Genomic DNA, 20,785 nt, shown 5'->3' on the forward strand with positions numbered 1-20,785 from the left:
GAGCCAACAAAGGGGAAGTGTTGAGGCTGTGGCACAGCATAGCAAAGAATAAACACAAGGACAAATACGAAGGGATTGCATATGTCCACTGTGAGATCACTTGTTGAATGGCTTCCTCTAGTTTAAAATATTTCAAGCTATATAGACCTCTTATTGAGTGTAAATAGGTAGGTATGTTGCAAAGGGAAAATTGTAACTTGTTTTGGGGTTTAAAGCATTATTTATATCAACAGTTGAAAGATTGACTTAGATCTGCCTTTGTACGTTTCTCAGTAACTGAAAGCTAAGAAAACGATGTGTTTCATTCCTCTATTTGTACTTGCCACTTCTGGCTTTTTATTAAGCTCTTTTTTGCTCAGTTTCTTATTTCTGTTTCAATGACAACTAAAAATTGTAACAAGGAAACCCTTACTGTCTCGAACCCTGTTTAAGTGGATGGGGTGCTACGGAGTGGAAAGCAAGTGGTAGTGGTTCATGTGGTAGGTTATCTTGTTGCACTGAAGATGCCATTCCTTGCTTCCAGGTTTTCCTTGGTGTAAAGGACCAGTAGAATCCAATTGTTGCTTTAGTACACTGTAAAAATACTATGTATAACAGCTTATTTGGAAGAATGGATTGATCCGGCTCATGCCCGTTATGAATAATTGTTTAGATCATAGAAACAGGTCTCTAAGTGTTTTTCACAGCATAACGTGGTGTCCTGTTTTGAACCAGTGGCTCAGTAGCTGCACCTTGGGACTCTGTTCGGAGCATTCTAAAGTTCTTCCTCACTGGGGCAGTTTCAGAGGAAGCCTGGGTCAGCTGGTTAGTCCAGCTTTCCGTGCGCTTTGCATTGCTGCCTGTGTGATGTCCTGGTTCAATATATACGGCAGTGCCTGGGCATACTGAGTATTAAGTTTCGAAACTGCTTGATGGTTATGTTAAAAATATATACCCCTCATTGTGAAGATCAGGAGCACTAACTGTTAAGTAAGTGCTGCTCTTTTAGACACCCTGAAGAAACTAACACAATTGGAAGGATAAGAATTTTGTAGCTGTAAGATTTCTCATATTTTTGATGAAGTTGAAAGTGACCTCTTTTTTTTTTTCCTCCTTCATTGCAAATTTTGAAAAAAAAAAAAAAAATTGTGACGATAAATGGGCTGTATTCCTTGAACTTTATTATGAGGTCCTGAAATACAGTGCTTGAGGATATTAAAGAATTCATAGTAAATCGTGAATTTCCCCAAGTAAGTTTATTATAATGGAGCATCTCTTGTTTGAGCAAGACCATATTGTGGCCACTTTAAGTGAAGAGTAGTTGGTAAAGAAGAATAATGCACCTCATGTAAGTTACAGCCATGTATTTGCTTCTGGTATGCCTTTTGAACTGCTGTCTAGAACTAACGTTTCTCCAGCTGCTGCCATCTTGTCATGTCAGTCATTTTGATTAATGGTCTGAAAGATGCCTTCTCTAAACTGCATTGAAAAATGGTCCCTTCATTTTAATTCCATAAATGTCATAATGAAAGAATTAAGAAACATATAATGCCCAAACAATAAAATATTGTTTGGGTGGTTCCCTTATTTCCATAAAGGAATTTCACTTCTGAAACAGATTTTTGTAATATGCCTGTAGAAATTATGTACAAAGAATTGAAAGGAAAATATTGTGCATTTATATTTGTAATATAGATTAGTTTAATAAGAATTGAATACTTAAGGGGCTGAATACAACTATCTATTTGTGGATTTATATATATTGTAATGTAAGTGTTCTTCTGTTGTTTTTTTTTTTCTTTTTCTTGGTGATAATTCCATCAGACATATTTTATGCAGTGTCTTACTACTTTCTAGGGAAAAAGATTAGCTTCAATTTAACTAAGTGCCAAAAATTCTTATGCTTTAATGAAAAAGTTACAAAATACTGATTGTCTTCATTGGTTTATTTAGATGTAGTCCTTCAAGTTTCCTAAAGCCATAGGCATGTTTTGTTTTTGCAGAAGAAACTCTTAACTGTGGTTTTGTTGTGGTACAGCGATGCTTTAATCCGCTGGGTAGAAGTACAATAAAATGTAGGCTCTGTTGGTGTCTTGGTTTGCATTTGCAATTTGAAGAGGATTACAACAGTTGGTTCTTCCCACAAAAGCTCTTTGACTTTTGCATCCGAATGTCTGGAAATGTTTGTGCATTTTGCCAGTTTTATGTTTTCATGGTTCCAACTTGTATACAAATACCACAGTAAAATGTGGAAAACTCAAAGTCTTTAGTATAATGCCTTAGTATTTAGAATGTGGTGTTCTTGAAATATTTGCAAATGCCATCCAACTTTAATTGCACCTAAATTTCAAAGTCCATTTTATTTCAGTGTTTGTTCTCACTTTGTTTTTACATGCAAGTGACAAAGTGGAAAAGAGCACTTGTACTTCAGACAATATTTAAATTGTGCATTAACTACTTCAGAAATTTTGTGTTAAAATGAACTCCACCCTTACTTTTTCTTATCCCACTTACCCTTTCCACGTTTCCATCAACCCCATAAATCAAATCTTCCTACTGGCTGTGTAACTGTATTGGCAGAAGTACTATTTTAAACTGCTGAAGTCAATTCGCCTGGGTCAAGATGTTGCTAGGTTGTCTTTGTCCACTGGATTTCCATTCTACTTTTGAGGCTCTTTAACAATAAATAAATAAACATGAACTCTTTTTTTTTTTTTCTCCTTTCCTTAATTAAGTAAATTTCATGAACCTTAAAGGTAGCCGCTGTGCCTCAGAGTACACTCATGTATTAAAGATAACTGCTCTGTGCTTCTTTCAATGCCTAACAGTTAGCAGGTTAAAGTAGTGGTATCAACAATGAAAACAGCATAGGTTGTACCACACACCACGTAGGTAGAGTGCCTAAATGTGCTTATTGTAATGTTTTTGCTATTAACTAACATTTAGACATACAGATTTACAGTTTGTGGCGATTTAGAATAGAATCAGGTAGGCTGGAAGGGAACTCTAGAGTTCTGTAATCCAGCCATGTTCTGTTCAAAACAGGTTGCTCAGGAACTTGTCAAGTTCTGAATTCCTCAAAGGATAGAGACTCCACAGCCTTCTGGGCAACCTGTGCTAGTGTTTGACCATGATCATTATTTTCTAAATTTATTTTTAAATGCCTTGCTTATCAAGTTCAAATTTCCTGTGTTCCAACCTATGTCCATTGTTTCTCATTGTTCTACTGTTCACTGCTGAGATGAGTCTTTCTCCATCTTCTCTGCACTCTCCCTTAGCTAGTTGAAAACAGTAATAATCAGGTGAGAAGGAAGGGCCCTCTGGAATACTGGGGAAAAAAGGAGAAATTCATGAGAAGTGCAGGTAGGGTATGTGTGTGCTTGTAAAGTAATTTCAAAAGTGACTTTTTGTCTAATGGTTAGCTGGACCAGTGAAAAACCACAAAGTGTTTTTCAGGAAGGTATGTTAATACAAGAATAGAGACAACTGAAAATATGACAACAATCAGTAAAAATAAAGTTCTGAAAAAGTTAATAAACTAGATACAGACATGTGGTGTTTTTTGTTGTTGCTGCTGCTGTTGTTCTTCGTGAGCCCCTGTAAGACTTCTGTAATGTAGCCAAGTATTTTTTTTCTTTTCTAAGGTAAATTCTTGAAGACATATAAATTAAGAATAGTCAGCAATGTGATAAGCAGTGACTGAAGAGGAGTATCTAATACACTCTTGTGCGGATCTAGAGAAATATAAAGCTCTATTTTATTATGTAGTGTCAATAAGCTAAAAGATAGTAAACAGCTGGAAGTGAGTGAGCCCTCAGATATAGTGTAAAGTATCCTAACTGTTCCATCCAGTAGGTATCTGTAGAATAAAATTGTTTAGGTAATTGCTGAATAATTGGAATGCAAAGCAGTAGAGGTCCCTCGCTATTAATGACACTATCTAAAAAGCATACAGAACTGCCTGCTGTCCTAAATTAGGAATGCTTTTGTCAGTGGGGAAGGGGTTGCTTCATCTCCTGGTGCATAACTCACTCCTTTTTGTACCAGCATTCTTTGTCTAGGAAAGAGCTAGAAAAAGACTGAGGGAGAAAAAAAGGAGGTTTAATTTAGTTATTACTAAGGTATTTGGGTAACTTGCCCTAAAAAATTGAAGCTGTTGCTTGTGACATCTCTTTTCTGACCTTCCTCTGTCACATCTAATATAGATTTTTGTCCCTTTAAAGAACTTTTCCTGGTTCTTAACAAGTTGGTTTTAGTCCTACAAAATTTCTTCTCTTTGACCTTGCTAAATAGTCTTGCCTTGCTTTTAGCCATTCAGAACACAGTTGCAAAATACTACTTACCTGGCTGTGTTGTTGACTGAATTCCTTTTTCTTTCTTTGCATGTCTCCACATTAAAAATAAGCTTCATATATTTGTTTTAAGGGTTCTTCCCATCCTGCCATCTATTGTTCATCTGTTACCCATCTATCAGTCTCTCTTACACAGGGGCTTATGCTGCCAGTTTTTATCATGTACTCTCTAAATTTTCAGAGGGATATTTCTATCACTTTTTCACAGGCCTGAATGAAACCTTCTTGATACACACAGATATCTCCTTTGCCTATTTTGGGTTTCTCCTTAGGGGGTTTTTTTTTGGTTTGTTTTGGGTTTTTTGATGATTCTACAATAAAGTTGTTAGGCTGCTTGTGTGTTAAGATCACTGCCTGTCATACTAAGCCTATGCTCTTGCTGTTCTTTGTAGTGCTGACCATCACTTCTAGTCATCGCTCTCGTTGTATACTGAAACTTATGATTTCATAGATTGTAAAGTTTCTAGGCATTATGGTAACGTGAATAATGAAAGGCACCCTACATCTGTGGAGTTCATTACATTGAATATTTCATTCAGGAGTTTGAGTCGCTATTCTTGGGTTTAGGGAGCATTGGGGGGGCGGGGGAGCGTGTTAGTTGGTTGGTTTTGTGTTTGGATTTTTTTTCCCAGTGGTGTAGAACAGGACAGGAGAACCTAAATCACTTTATTTGTCCAGTAGCTTAATGTGATCCTTCTAGCATTGCCTCTTCTGGTTGTGTTTTTTTCTTTTTTTTTTCTAGGTGAGTATTGGTTTTATTTTGTTGTGGTTTTGTACCCTTATTTCATGTAATCTTGCAAAATAAAAACTTATTTTTTTTCAGTTGCGTTAGTTAACCCACAGTTCTGAATAACAGCAGTAAAGATGATGGAAAGATTAGTCATTGGCTTCATAAGAAAAGTACTAGAAGTACAAATAATATTTTAATGCACCCATACACGTACTCCCTTCCCCTTCAGATTTTCTTGGTTTTGTTGATATTCACAAAGTGGTAATTATCTTCACAACCTACAGGGTTAGAATAGGAGTTCAAAATATACTGTCTTCTGTTTCATCAGCTAGTAAATACTTAACACTTTCCCTTTTCCCTATTTTCATTAAAAGATAATAATTTGGCCTTCTTCCCAATCTTGGCAAGACTTAAAGGTGGTACAGAAAGAAAAGAGCTTGGTGTATTACATAAGCAATCTTCTAAGTTAATTTTCTTATTGTACTTCAACACTACCTTGTTTTTTAAACTAGTCAAAAGGATAGGTTCTGCAAAGCCTTAATTATGACTTGTGCCCAGTCCCACAAACTTCTACATAAGGGAACAAAATTTTCTTAAGAGCTTGATGAAGACACTGTATTTTCTCCCTCATCCCCCTTTTCCTCTTTGAATTTATGGTCAATCCATGTTTTTCATTATTAGTAGGTAGTGTAAGAAAAAGAGAGAAATGGGGAAAACTGTTTACATGGCCTTATGAAAAGAAAATCTCCATGTTTTCCAAGGCAGCCAGAATCAAATACTGAACTCTGTGAACTGTATAGGTTATTACTGTAGATACACAGAAAGCCATATTATTTTTTTCGATATATGCTTTAAACTTTTTTCAAACTTAAATCACCTTTACTTGCCCTTGGTTTTGATGTCATGTTTTGCAGTGTAAAATGGAAAGAGAATAATGCATTTAAAATGAAGTGTGGGTTGGGTAGGGGTTTTTTTCACCCCCTTAAAACACTGGCTGCAAACTACAGCTTCATTCTCTTAATAAACTTAAGTGTATGTATATTTTTTATTGTTTTGCCCCGTTGTAGAATATATTCCTAAGTGTTACCAGTAAAAATCTTCCTTACTCTTTATAAATACTTGTTGTCCATACATTCAGACTTTGTAGAAACTGTTTCCTTTGTGTCTCTAAATACTGAGAGTCAGCCCCTTGGCTATGTCTCCTGAAAGACAACCACCTTGCCTCTTGCCCAATAGAAGTTGAAAATGGTATTTGAAGAGGTCTCATGTTAGACGAAGACACTTGTATTTTGTTGTATGTTCTCTTGTTCTGTTTTAATAAAATACTCATTTTGGGTATTCTTACAGTTACATCTATGTAGGTTAGAATCTACTCAAACATGGGGTAACTTACTGAATTCCTGTGCGGATGTATAAACCTCCTCACTAGGTGGATTATGGAAAGAAGAGAGTCATTGTGCCTTTCATTTAGGCTTACCATCTTATGTGATTCTTAAACATCTTTACTGCAAATGTATCAATAAATAGATTTCCTCAAATAGCGTTGGGCAGGAAGTATGATGAAGCTTTTAAAGTAATCTTTCCCCTCTAAAAAAGACAATGGACAAATTAGTCTGGTCTTCTACAGTATCACTTTTGGGAACAGTATTGGGAACCGCAGAGCTGAGTTTTGTTTAGCTGACTAAAGAAACGTCTTAGGAGTTCATTCTTTTTTCCATTAGAGAGGGCAGAGGAATATTACTTGCTGCATGTTTTTTCAGGCATTTAAATTGCAGCTGTTTATCAGCAGACTTTGCTTATTTTAAACTTGAGAGCCCCAGGTGACTGAATAAAATTTTCCTATAGAATATGGTTTTTCCAGCAGAAATATAGTAAGTTGTGAAATGTTAACTTTTTGGAAAATACACAGGGTTCCCACATCTTTCAGTTTTCCTCCAAAATGTATTTCTTTTACCAGTAGAAGTACTGTTTCAAAATAGGATTTGTGTATGCCACAGCGTACAATCAGCTTTTTCTTATAATTATGAATGGTCAGTGTGTGTACAGTAACAATAGTTTCTGAATTCAGTTAGGTTCTTCTAGACTGTGATAACACAAATATTTCAAATTGGTTTAGATCATATATAATTATTAATTCTGCAGCTGTTGTTGTGATACATAATTTATCTGAGTAAAAGAAGAATATCTGATTAAAAAGTGAGCACCCAATTGTAGGCTAAGGTTGTCAAAGCTTAGCAGGTGCTACAGTCTCTCTTTCCTTCTTAAGTAGCTCAGTGTTAGGTAAAAGATCCAAAATCACTCTTTGTATTGTGACATATAGCTTTAGTATAGGAAAGACGATCAGAAAGCCTTTGGCTTAGACACTGTTCAGAAGTCCTAAAGAAGCAACTGAGAATTATTTGAAGATTCATGATTATTGTCTGGCACTTAATCTTTGTCTACTTCAAAATGTGTTATTCTCATAGTTTGAAAGGACTTTTCATGTAAAAGAACACCTTAAAAGGTACACCTACTAGAATATGTATCTTGTGTCTCTTTTCTCAAAAGGCCATCAAAGATCACAGGGTTTTTTGAGCTGCTGAAACCCAGCAGCTCCAATAGAAGCACTGGTGTCAGGTGTTCTGGAGTATTCATGGAATCAAATAATATCATAAGTTTATTCATGCATCCTCTGACCCATGATTTCTAGTTAAGGTGAATAGTCGGTACTCCTCTGTTTTGTGATAGAACACTTTCAAAATGGCTGAAATGCTTTAATGCTTTAGTAAATAGTGCTGAGAGTGTTTTCACTTCCCTTTCATAAACCTATTTAAATAAATAAAACATGGGGATTTTGTGTGTCTTTGTTAGCACTACGATTTATTTAGCCTTATTTATTAAAACTTGAATCTTGTTTATTTTCCTTTATTCTCCTTAAATTTTGGGAAGTATGAGTTGTTGCAATGTACTTCACATTGTAAATGCTCTGTTATGCTTCTAAAAAGATACGTATATGAGTGTACTCATTTAATATTATTCTATTCTTTTCTTTTCCAGTTTCTCAAACAGCTAGGTATACATCCTGACTGGCAATTTGTAGATGTTTATGGTATGGAACCAGAACTGCTTAGCATGGTGCCAAGACCTGTCTGTGCAGTGCTACTTCTCTTTCCAATAACAGAAAAGGTAAGTGTTTATTTTATAATCAGCTAATCACTTTTGCTGTAAATGAAATGGGAATGAACAGTTTAAATCTGGTTCTTGATGTCATGATAGAATCAAGATGAGACTCAAACCTTATTCGAGAGACTTCTTAATTAAGAACAACAACAATAAAATGCTTCCTTCAGAACCTTCTTTTCATAACCTTACGTGTATGTTTCCAATTTCTTTTCAAGTTGGAGTGGGAAAAGCTAATGTAGAATCAGAGAAATACGCCTAACATTTTTCTATTACAGACAATTTAAGGCTTTTTTTTTAAATATGCACTATGAAATGGCTCAGTTCTGCTACTTTTAGCAGAAGGCTACAACAGCATAAGCAAAATAAGAGGTGGGGTATAGGACTATATCAAATGCAACTATTTTTTGAGTTTTTGTACTGTCGCACTGACCAAACTTCAATCCACTTTCAGTTCAGTCATCAATACCAATATGGCTTTCACTTTTTGGACAGATAGGGCATATTTCTAAAATGAAAGAGAATTCCCCACACCCCCCTTTTTCCTCTATGTTAGACTTTGAAATACTTGATTTGGTTAAATCTTCAAGTCTGCTTGTTTTGTGTCATCACATGCTTCTACATAGAGAAGATACCCATCTTACATATCTCCTTCGAGTGTTACGTAGGCTGAAATTTGTGATTCATATTGATCTTTCAGTTTCTAAAAATCTTATGTGATTGTAATAAGGTCAGCTGAAATGTTTGAGGTGAATTTGCCCAAACTTCTTCCTCTTAATGTGTCTCTCAAAAAGAACACATGGTTTATAAGGACAAAGCAGTTAGCTATTAAAGCTTAACTTCTGTAACAAAACCTGTTTAAATAGAAGAGTGACTAGGTCAGTCCTCTTACTCATTAGGTCTTGTAAACCTTTGCATTTTTTCTCCAAAACAGCCATGCAGGCAGTCCTCCTCAGGCTTGATTTCAGCCACCTTGATAGTTTTAAATTTAAGCAAACTCTTAACTGTCCGCACCTGTCTTCAGGAAATTCCCTTTCTGTCACCTTTGAGGAGTTGTTTTCTGTGTGCTGTGGTTTCTGTCTGTCTGCTTGAGCTACAGGTCTGAGCTCCTTCTGTGACTGTCACTTTTCTTTTGCCTCCCTTCCTGTGCAAACTTCCTTTCTTGGATCATGCTATGGGAGCATCATCCCATGGGAAAGAGCAACCTTACTGTTGTTCCAGAAGGTGTATCCAATTTCATTCTGAAGAAGCATGTGACAAACAGAACCAGAGAAACAGCATATGCTCTGTTGCATAAGTCAATCAAATTTGACTACCAGCCAAATATTTGAGATTTTCTCCAGCATGTTAATCTTCCAGAAACATAAGGGACACAAGTGTTACTATCAACTGCTTAGCCTGAGTGTGTGAAGGCTGAATCTTTCATGTGAAGTCTCAATGATGTGAAGCTTTTGTTGTTCAGTGTGAACTCCACAAGACTCTTGAGCATTATTTTGTATTTCTGGAGTACTTTTCCCCTCCTCAGTCTCACTTTCAATATGGCCTGTTATATTCTGCTTTAATTTAATTTTTCATTTATTTATGTTTCTTGGCTGTGTCTACATTTATGAAAGTATCCCCCTTAATTAATTTTACTGCCTTTGTAAACACTTTTCTATCATGCCTTTGTTCTTCTATCTAGAAGTTCGTTTCTTTCATGTTTCCTATATATCAATTTGCTTGAACTTGCTTTTAGGGCAAGATACTCTTGTTTGCATACAGGTAATCTTGGGGTTATTGTACAGTTTAAAGGTCAATGATTTTCTTAGTCTGCATTGTAGGTTCTAGACAGTGAATGCTGTGAGCGTTGAGCATTTTGGGCATGGCCCAATGAATACATATCATGGGATAGCTCTGGTTAGGAGGGACCTCTTGAGGTGATCTGGTCTAACCCTTGCTCAAAACTGTATTTTCAGTATTCTCAACATTTATATATTTATTTTTGCCATTGAGTCTATTTTGGTTGTCTAATATGAACTTTTGTCCAATTATGCTCTATGAAATATTTTTCTCAATTAAGAAAAATTTCTCAACTGTCTCTTTTTTTTTTTTAACATGTAGATAAGTGATGTCAAATTAAAATGATTTGTAAATGCTCTTGCTATTGTTTAGACCATTCAGAACATTCAGAGAAGCTACAAGTGTGGAATCATGATGCTGGAAAAATTTCCTGTTTCTGTTTGTCACTGACAGTACATAGAGTCTGAGAGAAATTTCTCATGGGTTTTCAGGAAAAGTTCTTGATAACATTCTGCATTCAAACTTTACTTTTGTATAAAAAGCCCATCTACTTCTACTTTATTTTTTGTCTGCAAAAGTACCCAGTAAAAGAGGCAAAGGAGGAAGAAAGAACAGCGTTGTCTGGAACATTTGCAGTTTTCTTTTGTTCTTTTTCTGTTTGAGATTAAAATCTTAAAAAAACCCAACCAAACAAAAAAACCCCAACAAACAAACAAACCAACCCCATCCCCCCAAAAAAGAACCAACAAAGCACAACCCACAAAAAAACCCCACAAAACCAACACACTGTTGCATAGTATAACATATTTTAGTCAATTCTGATCTTTACAAAACAAATACTTTAGATTTTTCAATTATACTAAATTCTTTCTTTTACTTCAGAAAATAAACATTCACTTTATGAATATGGCTTTTGAAGGGCCTGTTTTGAGGCCATGAGCATTATATAAATCTTTTTATATTCTATATTCCTGGAAAAAATAAAATGTAAAAATGGAACTTGTAAAAATGCTTCATGCTAATTAAGCACCTGAAGTATTATGGTTTGCTTGATAGCGCTTTGCATCCTCTGTCCTTAAAATCTTTTTGTTGGATTGAAGAGAGATGGTGACAGGTGCTCAGATCAAGGAAATATTTTGAACATTTTTGGAATTATGTTAGATAACACATATTTCAAAATTATGTTTCCTGTGTGACTGGGTTTTGGCTAGTGAGAAGGCATTGGTTTAAGAAACAATATAGAGCTGTTCAGTTGAGTAAGTTTACATATACTTGTCGGACCACATGGGTTAAGTGTTTCAAATTACAAGATGAGTTTTGGTTTTTATTAGTTAGCTGTTGCTTTTTTAAAATTATTTTTGCTTCAGTAATGTAGCCAGTATCTATTTGTACTATTTGTGAAATGTCTGTAACTTTCCTTCTAGTATGAAACCTTCAGAACAGAAGAAGAAGAGAGAATAAAAGCTAAGGGACAAGATGTCAAATCATCGGTGTATTTCATGAAGCAGACCATTAACAATGCTTGTGGAACAATTGGGCTAATTCATGCTATTGCAAACAACAGAGATAAAATGAACTTTGGTAAGTTTTGTTGGTTGGTTGATTGGGGTTTTTTGTTGGCTTTTCCCTTGTTTTTCCTTAACTGTGGGGGAGGCATGGAGGGAAGGATACGTTTTGTACTACTTTCTCTGAATATAACCATTCATAAAGGACAATCTCTGTTCAAAGAGCGTTCCTACCTATAATTGTAAAAACAGTATTTCATACCAATCCATGAACTAAAGCACTTGAAACATTGCAACTAAAGCAGGTAGCAATTCCTCTTGCAGTCAGCCTTCAGTGTCTTAAAGATACAATGTAATTATATCTTTAAATCTTGTTGGAATAAGCATTCTGTAAGCTTTGAATGAATTTGGGGTTACAGCATGACTCTAATTATGTCTTTTTTATTTTTTTAAGAAACTAATTCTTCACTGAAAAAGTTCCTAGAAGATTCATTATCTATGACTCCTGAAGAGAGGGCCAAATATCTAGAAACTTATGAAGTTAGTATCACGTGGTTTTACTTTTATTTAAAATGGCGTAAGAATTACTTGCGTGAGCAGTCAGTCTAGCTCAGTCAGCAGAATGGATTTTGTCAATGTTTCTCATCCATATTAATTCACTGGTATAGTTTAAAATGACTTTGAAATGGATGAGAAACGTGTGCATAATCTTTTTGGTGGGTTCAAGATGCAGTTTAATGGTCAATTTAAGCAGCTCTGGGGCTATTGCTGAAAGGGTGGTCCTTCTGCTGCCTCCTTTCATTTGTGCCTTCTAGTCATCTCTCTTTGGCTTTAGCAGTTTGGGGCACACAAAGAGGTGATTTGGCTGAAATATAATCTCCTTCCCCCAGCACCCCAAACAATTAGATGGGCTAGCTGATAGTGTGGTTAGCCAGATCATTAGTGCTGTTTGAAAGGATGCGGCAGAAACATCTGGCCAGTGGTGGAAGGGGAGAACGGTGCTGTTGCTCCTGATGGTAATGATGATTCTCTCAAAATGAAAATCTAGATGATTTCCAAGTCTGAGTTTAAATTTAAGCTTATTGTGAAGCCCTCAGGAATAAGGGTGTTAACATGTGGCTGAGGGAGGTAGTAACAAACAGAAACAGTAGAGGTTTGATGACATTTTCTGTAGAAATGTTGGACACAAGATATCTGATCAGAGCTTCTGTCTAAAGTATTTTGTCTGCTCAAGAAGTGATATATAACAAAGACACTTGCCCATAGTGTTTTCTGTGTGTAAAAGGGCCATTACAAACTGTCAGATATTTGATTTGAATTGACTGTCATGAAACTGAAATACTGGTCTTCTGAGATCCTTGGAAGTGGAGATTATTTGTTTGTTTGTTTGTTTGTTTATTTATTTCAAGCACTGAACAAAAATAGTTACGGCTATGGCATTTGATAAAATGACGAGCATACAGTGATTCTTAAAACACTGAAAGTCTCTCATTTAAAGTCTAATTGAAATATATTTTAATTTTAGGCTATTCGTGTCACTCATGAATCCAGTGCCCATGAAGGTCAGACTGAGGTATTCATTTTTAAAAAAAATCTTTGTTAATAACTACTTTGAGTTGAATACAATTGAAATGAAAACAATCATGTATTAAAGGTTTACAGTGAAATGGAGATTATTGCTTGGTTTGCAGTATTGTGTCATTAGTCAAAAATCAGGGCACAAAATCAAGTGGCATTGTTGGGCGGAACCAAACTTGAAGCTTCTTTGGTTTGTTTTTTTGGGGGGGGAAGGGGTGTTAAGCTTTCCTATAACATGGATGATCTTTTCAAGCTTCATTTCGGAGTAAAACAACCAGTAATAGTATTTTTAATGAAAGTTGGGGTTTGGATACTGCAAATTTGTAGCTGAGACTGTAAGATCAATAGTAATCATAAAAGTGGAACAAACATTTTATGAGAGTCTGAAAAGTTTTACTTCAGGAAAAGAAATAATACAATACTTGGTTTGCCATTCTGTATGTGCTGTTTGTGTACAGATACTAATTCAGATAAATTCTCACTAATACATATATCTATAAGCTTTTATCCCCCAACAGATTGGATGATACAAAAAAAACAACCAAACAAAAAAAACCCCACCCAACCCCAAAACCAACTAAAAACCTTAACATAACCTTAACATTCAACATTTTTCTGCTTCAGTCATACCAAGGCAGTTTTCCATCTTTCCGGTTCTGATTTCAGTATCTGTCCCACAAAAAGAAAACTGTAGAGTTTTGCTAGCACTGCTTTGTTTGAGAAAGAGAAGAACCCTCCATTGTTTGGCTGTGGCTCCAGTGGCTCATCCGCTTTCTTTTTTTTGAACTGCAGTAGGTGACGTTTTCTTTCTTCTTATGGCTCGTGCAGTGTCTTCTAAACAATGCAGGAGAAAACAAAGCAATCCTTTCTGCTCCCCCTTGCCCCACCATCTGGAAATGAAAATTAAGAGAATTGTTTTAACTATTTCTACTATAGATATTCAACTTCCTTTGTGATATTTTCTTTAAAAAACACCACCACCCTTTCTTCTTATCTCTTCCTCTAAATTAATCAAGCTTCTATATTTCAAGAAGAAATATCAGAACAAATTCATACATCTCTTCCTTTTCTAAGTGAGAGACTCAAAAAAAATCTGGTCTGTTTTCTTTGAGTCCTTTTCTAGATGTTCCTGGTAAGCCCAGTAAGAGAGAGGCTATGGAGATTATTCCCACAAGTTGCTGAAGACTGAATCTTTTCCTAAGATCCTTGTGAAAGAGAAAAACTTTTTTAGTTGTTTTGATGTACTGTGACATTCATCCAGGGAATGGTTTGTCTATGCATTCTTCTGGCAGAAATTATGGAATGATTGGAAAGAAAATGCAGGGGCTGTACAGTTCCTGAGAGTCTTTGTAAAGATTCAGGAGGCATCTAAGTGATGATGGAATCTCCTAATAAGGGAGAGTTAACTTCTTGAACTTCCATGAATTAATTTGTTTACTGATCAAGATGACCACAGTACAAAAGATTAATAGTTGTGTGGAAAGATGAAGACTTTTTTTTCATATTAAAGCTTCGCAAGATTCTCTTAGCAACCTTGTCTAAACACAAGTATTGAATAGGTTGTTTCTTTGCCAAATATTTATTATTCCATTTTGCATAACTGAATCTGGAAGTAATTCAATGTGTATATTCCTTAGACTGGTAAAATAACTTTTTCCTGTCCTTCTGTTTCCAAAGTTGAAATAGTACAATAGTACAGCTGAATACATGTCCTAGGACGATTCCCCAGAATAGTTCTGATCCATCAACCAAGGAGGAAAGAAAGAAACAAGTCAGCTGACTGGAACATCTAATTGCCTGAATATCCTGTCCTACCAAAGTGTAGTTAAATTGGCAGCAAGGCCTCCCCTTTTATCTGTACAGGACAAATTGCTTTACTTTAAAGTACAATTCTTTTTAAGCAAAACAAAATCTGAGATGTGAATATGCTGAGAAGTGCAATTGAGGGTTGGAGTGAGTTAATCTCATAGTCTTCTTCCTTTCAATGGTACGTTTTAAATGTTGCTGTATACCTCTTCATATAGTGGTGGAGGGACTGATGAACAGCATGCCCTTGAAGATGCTGGAGTTAGGATATGCAGGTCATACAAGGATGTTGACTTGTCCTGCAGGGTAAGTTGATAATTTCTAGCACCTTTGGAGCAAGAGAGAAGAGAATCCCATTCCTCTTGCATAACCATTATTGTTATGATTACTTTCCTGAGAACTTAAACTTCCTTTCAGAGCACTGGAAAAGAACATGTTTGCCTTTCTGTGACTCTGTTGGGTTTTTGTTCTCCCCCCTGCCCTGCCCCTCTCCCTGAACAGCAAGGGCATTTTGCATAGAAATCTTCCCTTTGAATAAAGTGGCTTATATAGTTGCTTAATGATAGTAACTGCTGTAACTTTGGGAGCAAGAAGTCCTTTCCAGGTCTCCTACAGAAAGATTAAGAAAATGTGCAGGCCTAGTCTTTTAGGACGATTAATTTGGCTTGCGTGCTTCCTAAGAATAGCCTGCTCTGTGGGTAGTTCTGTCCCTTAGATAGGTATTGCATACTACTGTCCACTCGAATTCTTCTGAAAATGTTACTTAAGATCAACTGTGTTAGACAGAATAACTTCCAAAAGTGGGATGTATGGCAGTCGGCCTCGCTGATTTGGTTAAGAAGCTGCTCTCAAGATGCTGTTCTTTCCCTCCCCCATGCAAAACACACCACCACCTCACCATAGATCAGTATTATGGGATAAAAGTAAAATTTTCTGGAATCTTGAGATGGGAAAGGTTTAAAAATAGCAAAGAATACAGACAGGTTCTCTTCTGATGGTATTGGTTTTTTTTCTGGGCTCTGATTCCTCAGATCTTTGAGGATTGAGCCTTTAATGCTTCTAAGTAAAGCCTTTATTTGTCGATTGTTCCTTGACAGTCTTGCTAAGCCATCTCAGTGGCTACTTGATTTTTACAGTATGCAAGTGGATTTTCTGCTTTTGTTTCTGTTCTGTGTATGTGGGTGTTTCAAACGTTGAAATAAAGCAAGTCTATCTAGAAATAAAAGATTAGTAATAGAGTAAAGCAATGCTATCTTTCTAGTATCTGTGTATTTTATCTATTCATCTTGTCCAGTGGGTAGGATTTGTTTCTGTTTTCGAATAATCTGTAATCAGATTATTTTTATTTTAATTTCTTATGTTTTTAAGAGAAGTTATATTTGGGAAAAAAGTATCTGACAAGATATTACTTGTATAGCTTTAATATTAGTGGACTGCTAGATTCTACATTCCAGTTAGTGATTGCTGGAAGAGAAGAATTATGGTGGCCAGTTTGCTTCTGGGATTTATCATTAATATGTGAGGCCTTTAGATGAAGCATTAAGATGAATTGCTAAACAAGTGGATTGAAGCTGAGAGCTATCGAGTGTTATGCCTTGATGGGTGCTTTAACAGGCTTCCCAAGTTTGATAGCTGTGATTAATTTGCCTAGTTTCAAAAGAAAAAAAAAAGAAAAAAAAAAAGGCTGTGTTCCTAGCCATTTTATATAACTATTGGTATTGCATTTGAAACTTTTACAGGCCATCGACAGACTGGATTAGAACTGAGTATTTTGGGGATGTTTTTTGTATTAAAATATGTGAGGTTTTTAATGAAGTTTACTGAATTTTTATTAAGCGACTTAAGTATTTTCTCAAAAATAGAGAAGTTTTTTTTGTCTTTCAAAGAGATTACATTTTAAGAATAGTTAAGTGGTTTTCATTTTGCAAATTCATTGTAGGTTTGCAAATTAAAAGGTTTGTAAACTTGGGGTTATCCTTCAGGCCATGTTTTGGACCAGGTTTGATTCAAGTTTTGTGTTAATACTCCTGGATTCTGTGGCTCCATGGCTCACTTTTTTGCTGCAGTAAAGCAAATAAATAGATAAAGCAGTCCTATGGGTACTTCTATGTGTAAAAAATGTAGGTCTGTTTAAAATTACTTTAGTAGCAAGCAGTAAGATCTGGGAATAATTCCAGAAGAGAAGCATGGTGTTGGTTTCAGGGGTTTCAAGGGTGTTTTGATTCTGGTCCCATATTCCAGTACCATAATGAGGGCAATTAATGTGAGACTCTTAACGGTCTTTCTGTTAAACTTCATGCTGCTGAAGCTTACACTTTCTCAAGTGACAGGTATTTCATATGCAAAGCTGCCAAAAAAGGATCTAGGTCTTTACGATAAAGCCTCATGGATCCAGCTTGCTCTCCTTTCTATGTGATAGCTCCTGAAAGGCAGCTATTGCTGAGACTGGAATAATTGCCAGCTACTCAAGATCCTCTTTATTCTTTCATGAGTCTTCTGCTGAGCATATACTTTTGTTTATAATATCTAGGCTGTCTGAAGATGTGGAAAATATAACCTGCTTCTTTGCAGAACTGCAGACACTTCTAAGCTGGTCCTTATATTGTTTGTTGCTTCCTACTGAGCAGTGTTTGAGTTTTTCTGTCTGTTTTGTGTTTTTTTTCTTTTTGTTCTTCCTGTGCCTCCTTCAGCAGTTCATGAACTGCTGAAACCCTGTACTACCACACATCTTGACATTTCTGATACTCTCTTATAAAAAAACAAAACAAAACCCACAACCCTTCAAAAATATTAAAAAGACAATACAGTTTGTGGATGCTAGAGCATCTGCATTAGCTGTCTAATATACAGTGATCATTAATGAAGAAGTTATGGCAAAACATGAGGGAGGAAAAGTAGCAACTAATAGCACTGATCATCATTGGGTTCATATCTAACTTTTTTGTATTACTATCTTGGGTTGCTTTTTTTCAGAACAATCATAGTAACTATTGTCAAGTAACAGATCAGAAAATCTGAGGGGAGAATCTTTTGAAAACGGGAAAACATGTAATTACATGAGAGAGACTGCCAGGTCTCCAGTCTCTGCAGAGCAAATAGCCCTTTTGAATTTGGAGCTGGGCAAGAAACTTACTTTGTATCCTACCTAACTCATTTTCATGAATAACAAAAAGTTACTGTATAGTTTTCTGAGAGAGTAGGAAAGGAGGAAAATGCAAAGGCACACTTGTTATAGAAACAAACCAGTAGAAGTTGTTTAACTGAATTAAACAATGATATGCTATGATGGCTTAAGGGAAGTTATTCCAGGTAGAAAATATTACCTGTACTGATTCTTGAAATAAATGACCTTTTAAATATGTGACTATAATAATGTGAATAGCAAGATATTTTTGCTCTGCTCGTGTATTACTGACATCCATATCCACTACTTTGCAGCTATGCTTCATTACAGCTCAATTCTACAGTAAGGAAAATGGCAAGCTATACCATGTAAAATACTTTTAAAAAGATTAATTGGCCTTTAGTGAAGGAATCAGATCTAGAGAATAATCTGTATTCAATTTCTGCATTTCTAAAGGCTTTGACATGCTTAACTCTTGTTCAAATCTATTCTGGTAATAGTATCTGAAGTTTTAGACAGCTCTGTGTGTCTGTGGCTGTTGAAATAATTCTGGATTGTCAGATTACCTGCAATATCTTCTGTCTTCCATCAGCCTCCCAAACAGCTACCTGAAACAGCTCATCCTATAGCCTTGTAGAGCTAATGCTGGCACAGAGGTGTTAGAAGCACACTTGTGTTAAGAAGGCTTAACAGACTAGACTTAGGTCAGCTTTTGCTGCTGTGGACAGCAAATACTCGAATAGTTGTGGTGTTAAGTAATTGGCAGGCTGTTTGTGCAACATCAAGGTATCACTAACTGCTGACACATGGCTTTTCCATATCACTTTTTGTTATAAAGTTCAAATGATAGACTGAACTTTTTATAATGTCTTGCGGTACTTGCGGCATATGGAACCACTTTTGTGATTGAGGTTGAAATTTTTTTGGACAGGGGAGTTTTAGCATGGTTTATGCATTACTGCTTAGCAGAATGTGATTTGTGGTCTTTGGGAAGTTTCCTTCTTTAAATGTTATTGCAGCATAGCTCAAAATAATGTTTCAATCAAGCAAATAAATAAAAGTGAAATGGCCACTTGAAATACCTGTGTAAGATATTGGTTAGAGACTAATAAGAGCCTTTGATTTTGTTCATGACCTAAATTCTTAGGAGAAAATTGGGAGCTCTCAAATTCCTGTTGTTCTTTCCTCTTCCGTAGAGGCTATTGAGAATGTCCAACTAAATGAAGTTTAACCTACAGTGTTTCATTTACTAGTTATTATGGAAGAGAGAAGAAAACAGAACTAGAATATAAAATACATCAACTATTTTGGGGAGCACAGGAAATACTGCCTTTGGTTCTATAACTCCTCCTGTTTGTTGTTTGTGTGTTTTGGTTTTTTTTAGTACACTTCATATATCTATTTACCAACTGACAGCTTTGTCTGCTAGAACTATGTTGGGCTAAATGAGGCTCAGAACTGAGCAGACTGAGGTGCTGCATCCGAGCTGCCACTTCAAATGAAAACAATATTCTTGCACCTCATTAGACCTCTATCAAAAATATTGATGGTGGAAACATTAGCCTTTGAAAATCAAATTGGTGTTTGACTCTGTCAGTATAAAAGTCACAAGTAAGAACTGGTCTCAGATGTTCATGAAAAACTGAAATACTTGTGCACACCAGTATGTTTACTTAGATACACTTTCTGTTCACAAGTATGATCAGGAATATTTTTAGCATGGATTGAAGTTGGCAGCCACTAAAAAAGCTACCACAGCTTGATTTCTTCTTTAACTCAAACCATAACTGCAGACTGTAGTCTGTAAACTTGCTTAGTGTGCCTTGAGAACTATAATCTTGCTTGGAATGCGCTAAGTTAGACTTTGATCACAGTAACAGTCGTTAACATTGGCAAGAACTAAGTAGAGTCAGTGCACTCTGTTCTCAACGGCTATAAAACTTGAACTTTCAAAGATCTCTGGTTCCCTGGGGCATTACAATTTATTGTTAGAGAAGAAACATAAAGGAGCTTCCCTTTCACTCCTGCCAAGAACATATGGTGGGATTTTTTTCTTAAATAGCCCATATTCCTCAGTGTTTCTTCTGAATAACCCACAATCTTGTAAAGAAAGATGTGGATCTCAGGAGAATACAAAATCAATTATATAACTGTTTCTAAGATGATTCTTGTTTAGCTTAGCATTACAGAACAAGCATGTAATCTCTCCTGTAAAGGCAATGAAGTTGCCTAAAAACGTTAGCTATAGCTTTTTCTCTTTTACAGCCTACGCAGTAAAAGTGTAAGAATGAACTTAGTAGAATCATGTGAAATGTTTTGGAAATTATACTTGGTTAGTCTTTGACTCATTGCATTGTCCTGTTCATTAACGTGTCAGTGTTTCAGTGACATGCATCAATCTGATTTCTATACTTCACTGAGGAAATAACTAAGAAGGTATTAATACAGTATTGCTCTGAATTGTTATTCTGGGTCTTATGCTTAACTGTAAAATCTGTATGAAGGAACTCTTAATTCCTAGGATGAGACATAACTATAGAGGATATTCGCACCCATAAAGCAGCCCATGAATTTAAATAACAAGTATATAAGAAATAAATAACAAGTGAAAGTAACAAAATGTTTTTACAGTTTTGCATCCAACATCTCTACCAACCAACTGCCATAAGTTTTGTTTTGTTCTGTTTTTTTCATCTCTCCAATCCATAACGCTTCCAGTGCTGTTCTTGCACTATCTGTGTAAGAGACAGTAAGAAGCAGGCTCTAGCCATGT

At 35.8% G+C, this 20,785-nt stretch overlaps 1 protein-coding gene across 2 annotated transcripts in view; it reads left to right on the plus strand.

The window, feature by feature from the left end:
• The window catches only part of UCHL3 (ubiquitin carboxyl-terminal esterase L3 (ubiquitin thiolesterase)), a 45,162-nt gene that overhangs the window by 4,503 nt on the left and 19,874 nt on the right, over positions 1-20,785 (plus strand). For both annotated transcript variants that reach the window (XM_010575261.1, XM_010575259.1), the window contains exons 3-6: positions 8,098-8,226; positions 11,424-11,580; positions 11,959-12,044; positions 13,030-13,077. In XM_010575261.1, the coding sequence (XP_010573563.1) occupies positions 8,098-8,226; positions 11,424-11,580; positions 11,959-12,044; positions 13,030-13,077 (420 nt within the window). The remainder of the gene's footprint in view (positions 1-8,097; positions 8,227-11,423; positions 11,581-11,958; positions 12,045-13,029; positions 13,078-20,785) is intronic.

The sequence above is a fragment of the Haliaeetus leucocephalus genome, unplaced genomic scaffold, assembly GCF_000737465.1.
Source record: "Haliaeetus leucocephalus isolate CR32 unplaced genomic scaffold, Haliaeetus_leucocephalus-4.0 Scaffold462, whole genome shotgun sequence".
In the NCBI taxonomy this organism is placed as follows: Eukaryota; Metazoa; Chordata; class Aves; order Accipitriformes; family Accipitridae; genus Haliaeetus; species Haliaeetus leucocephalus.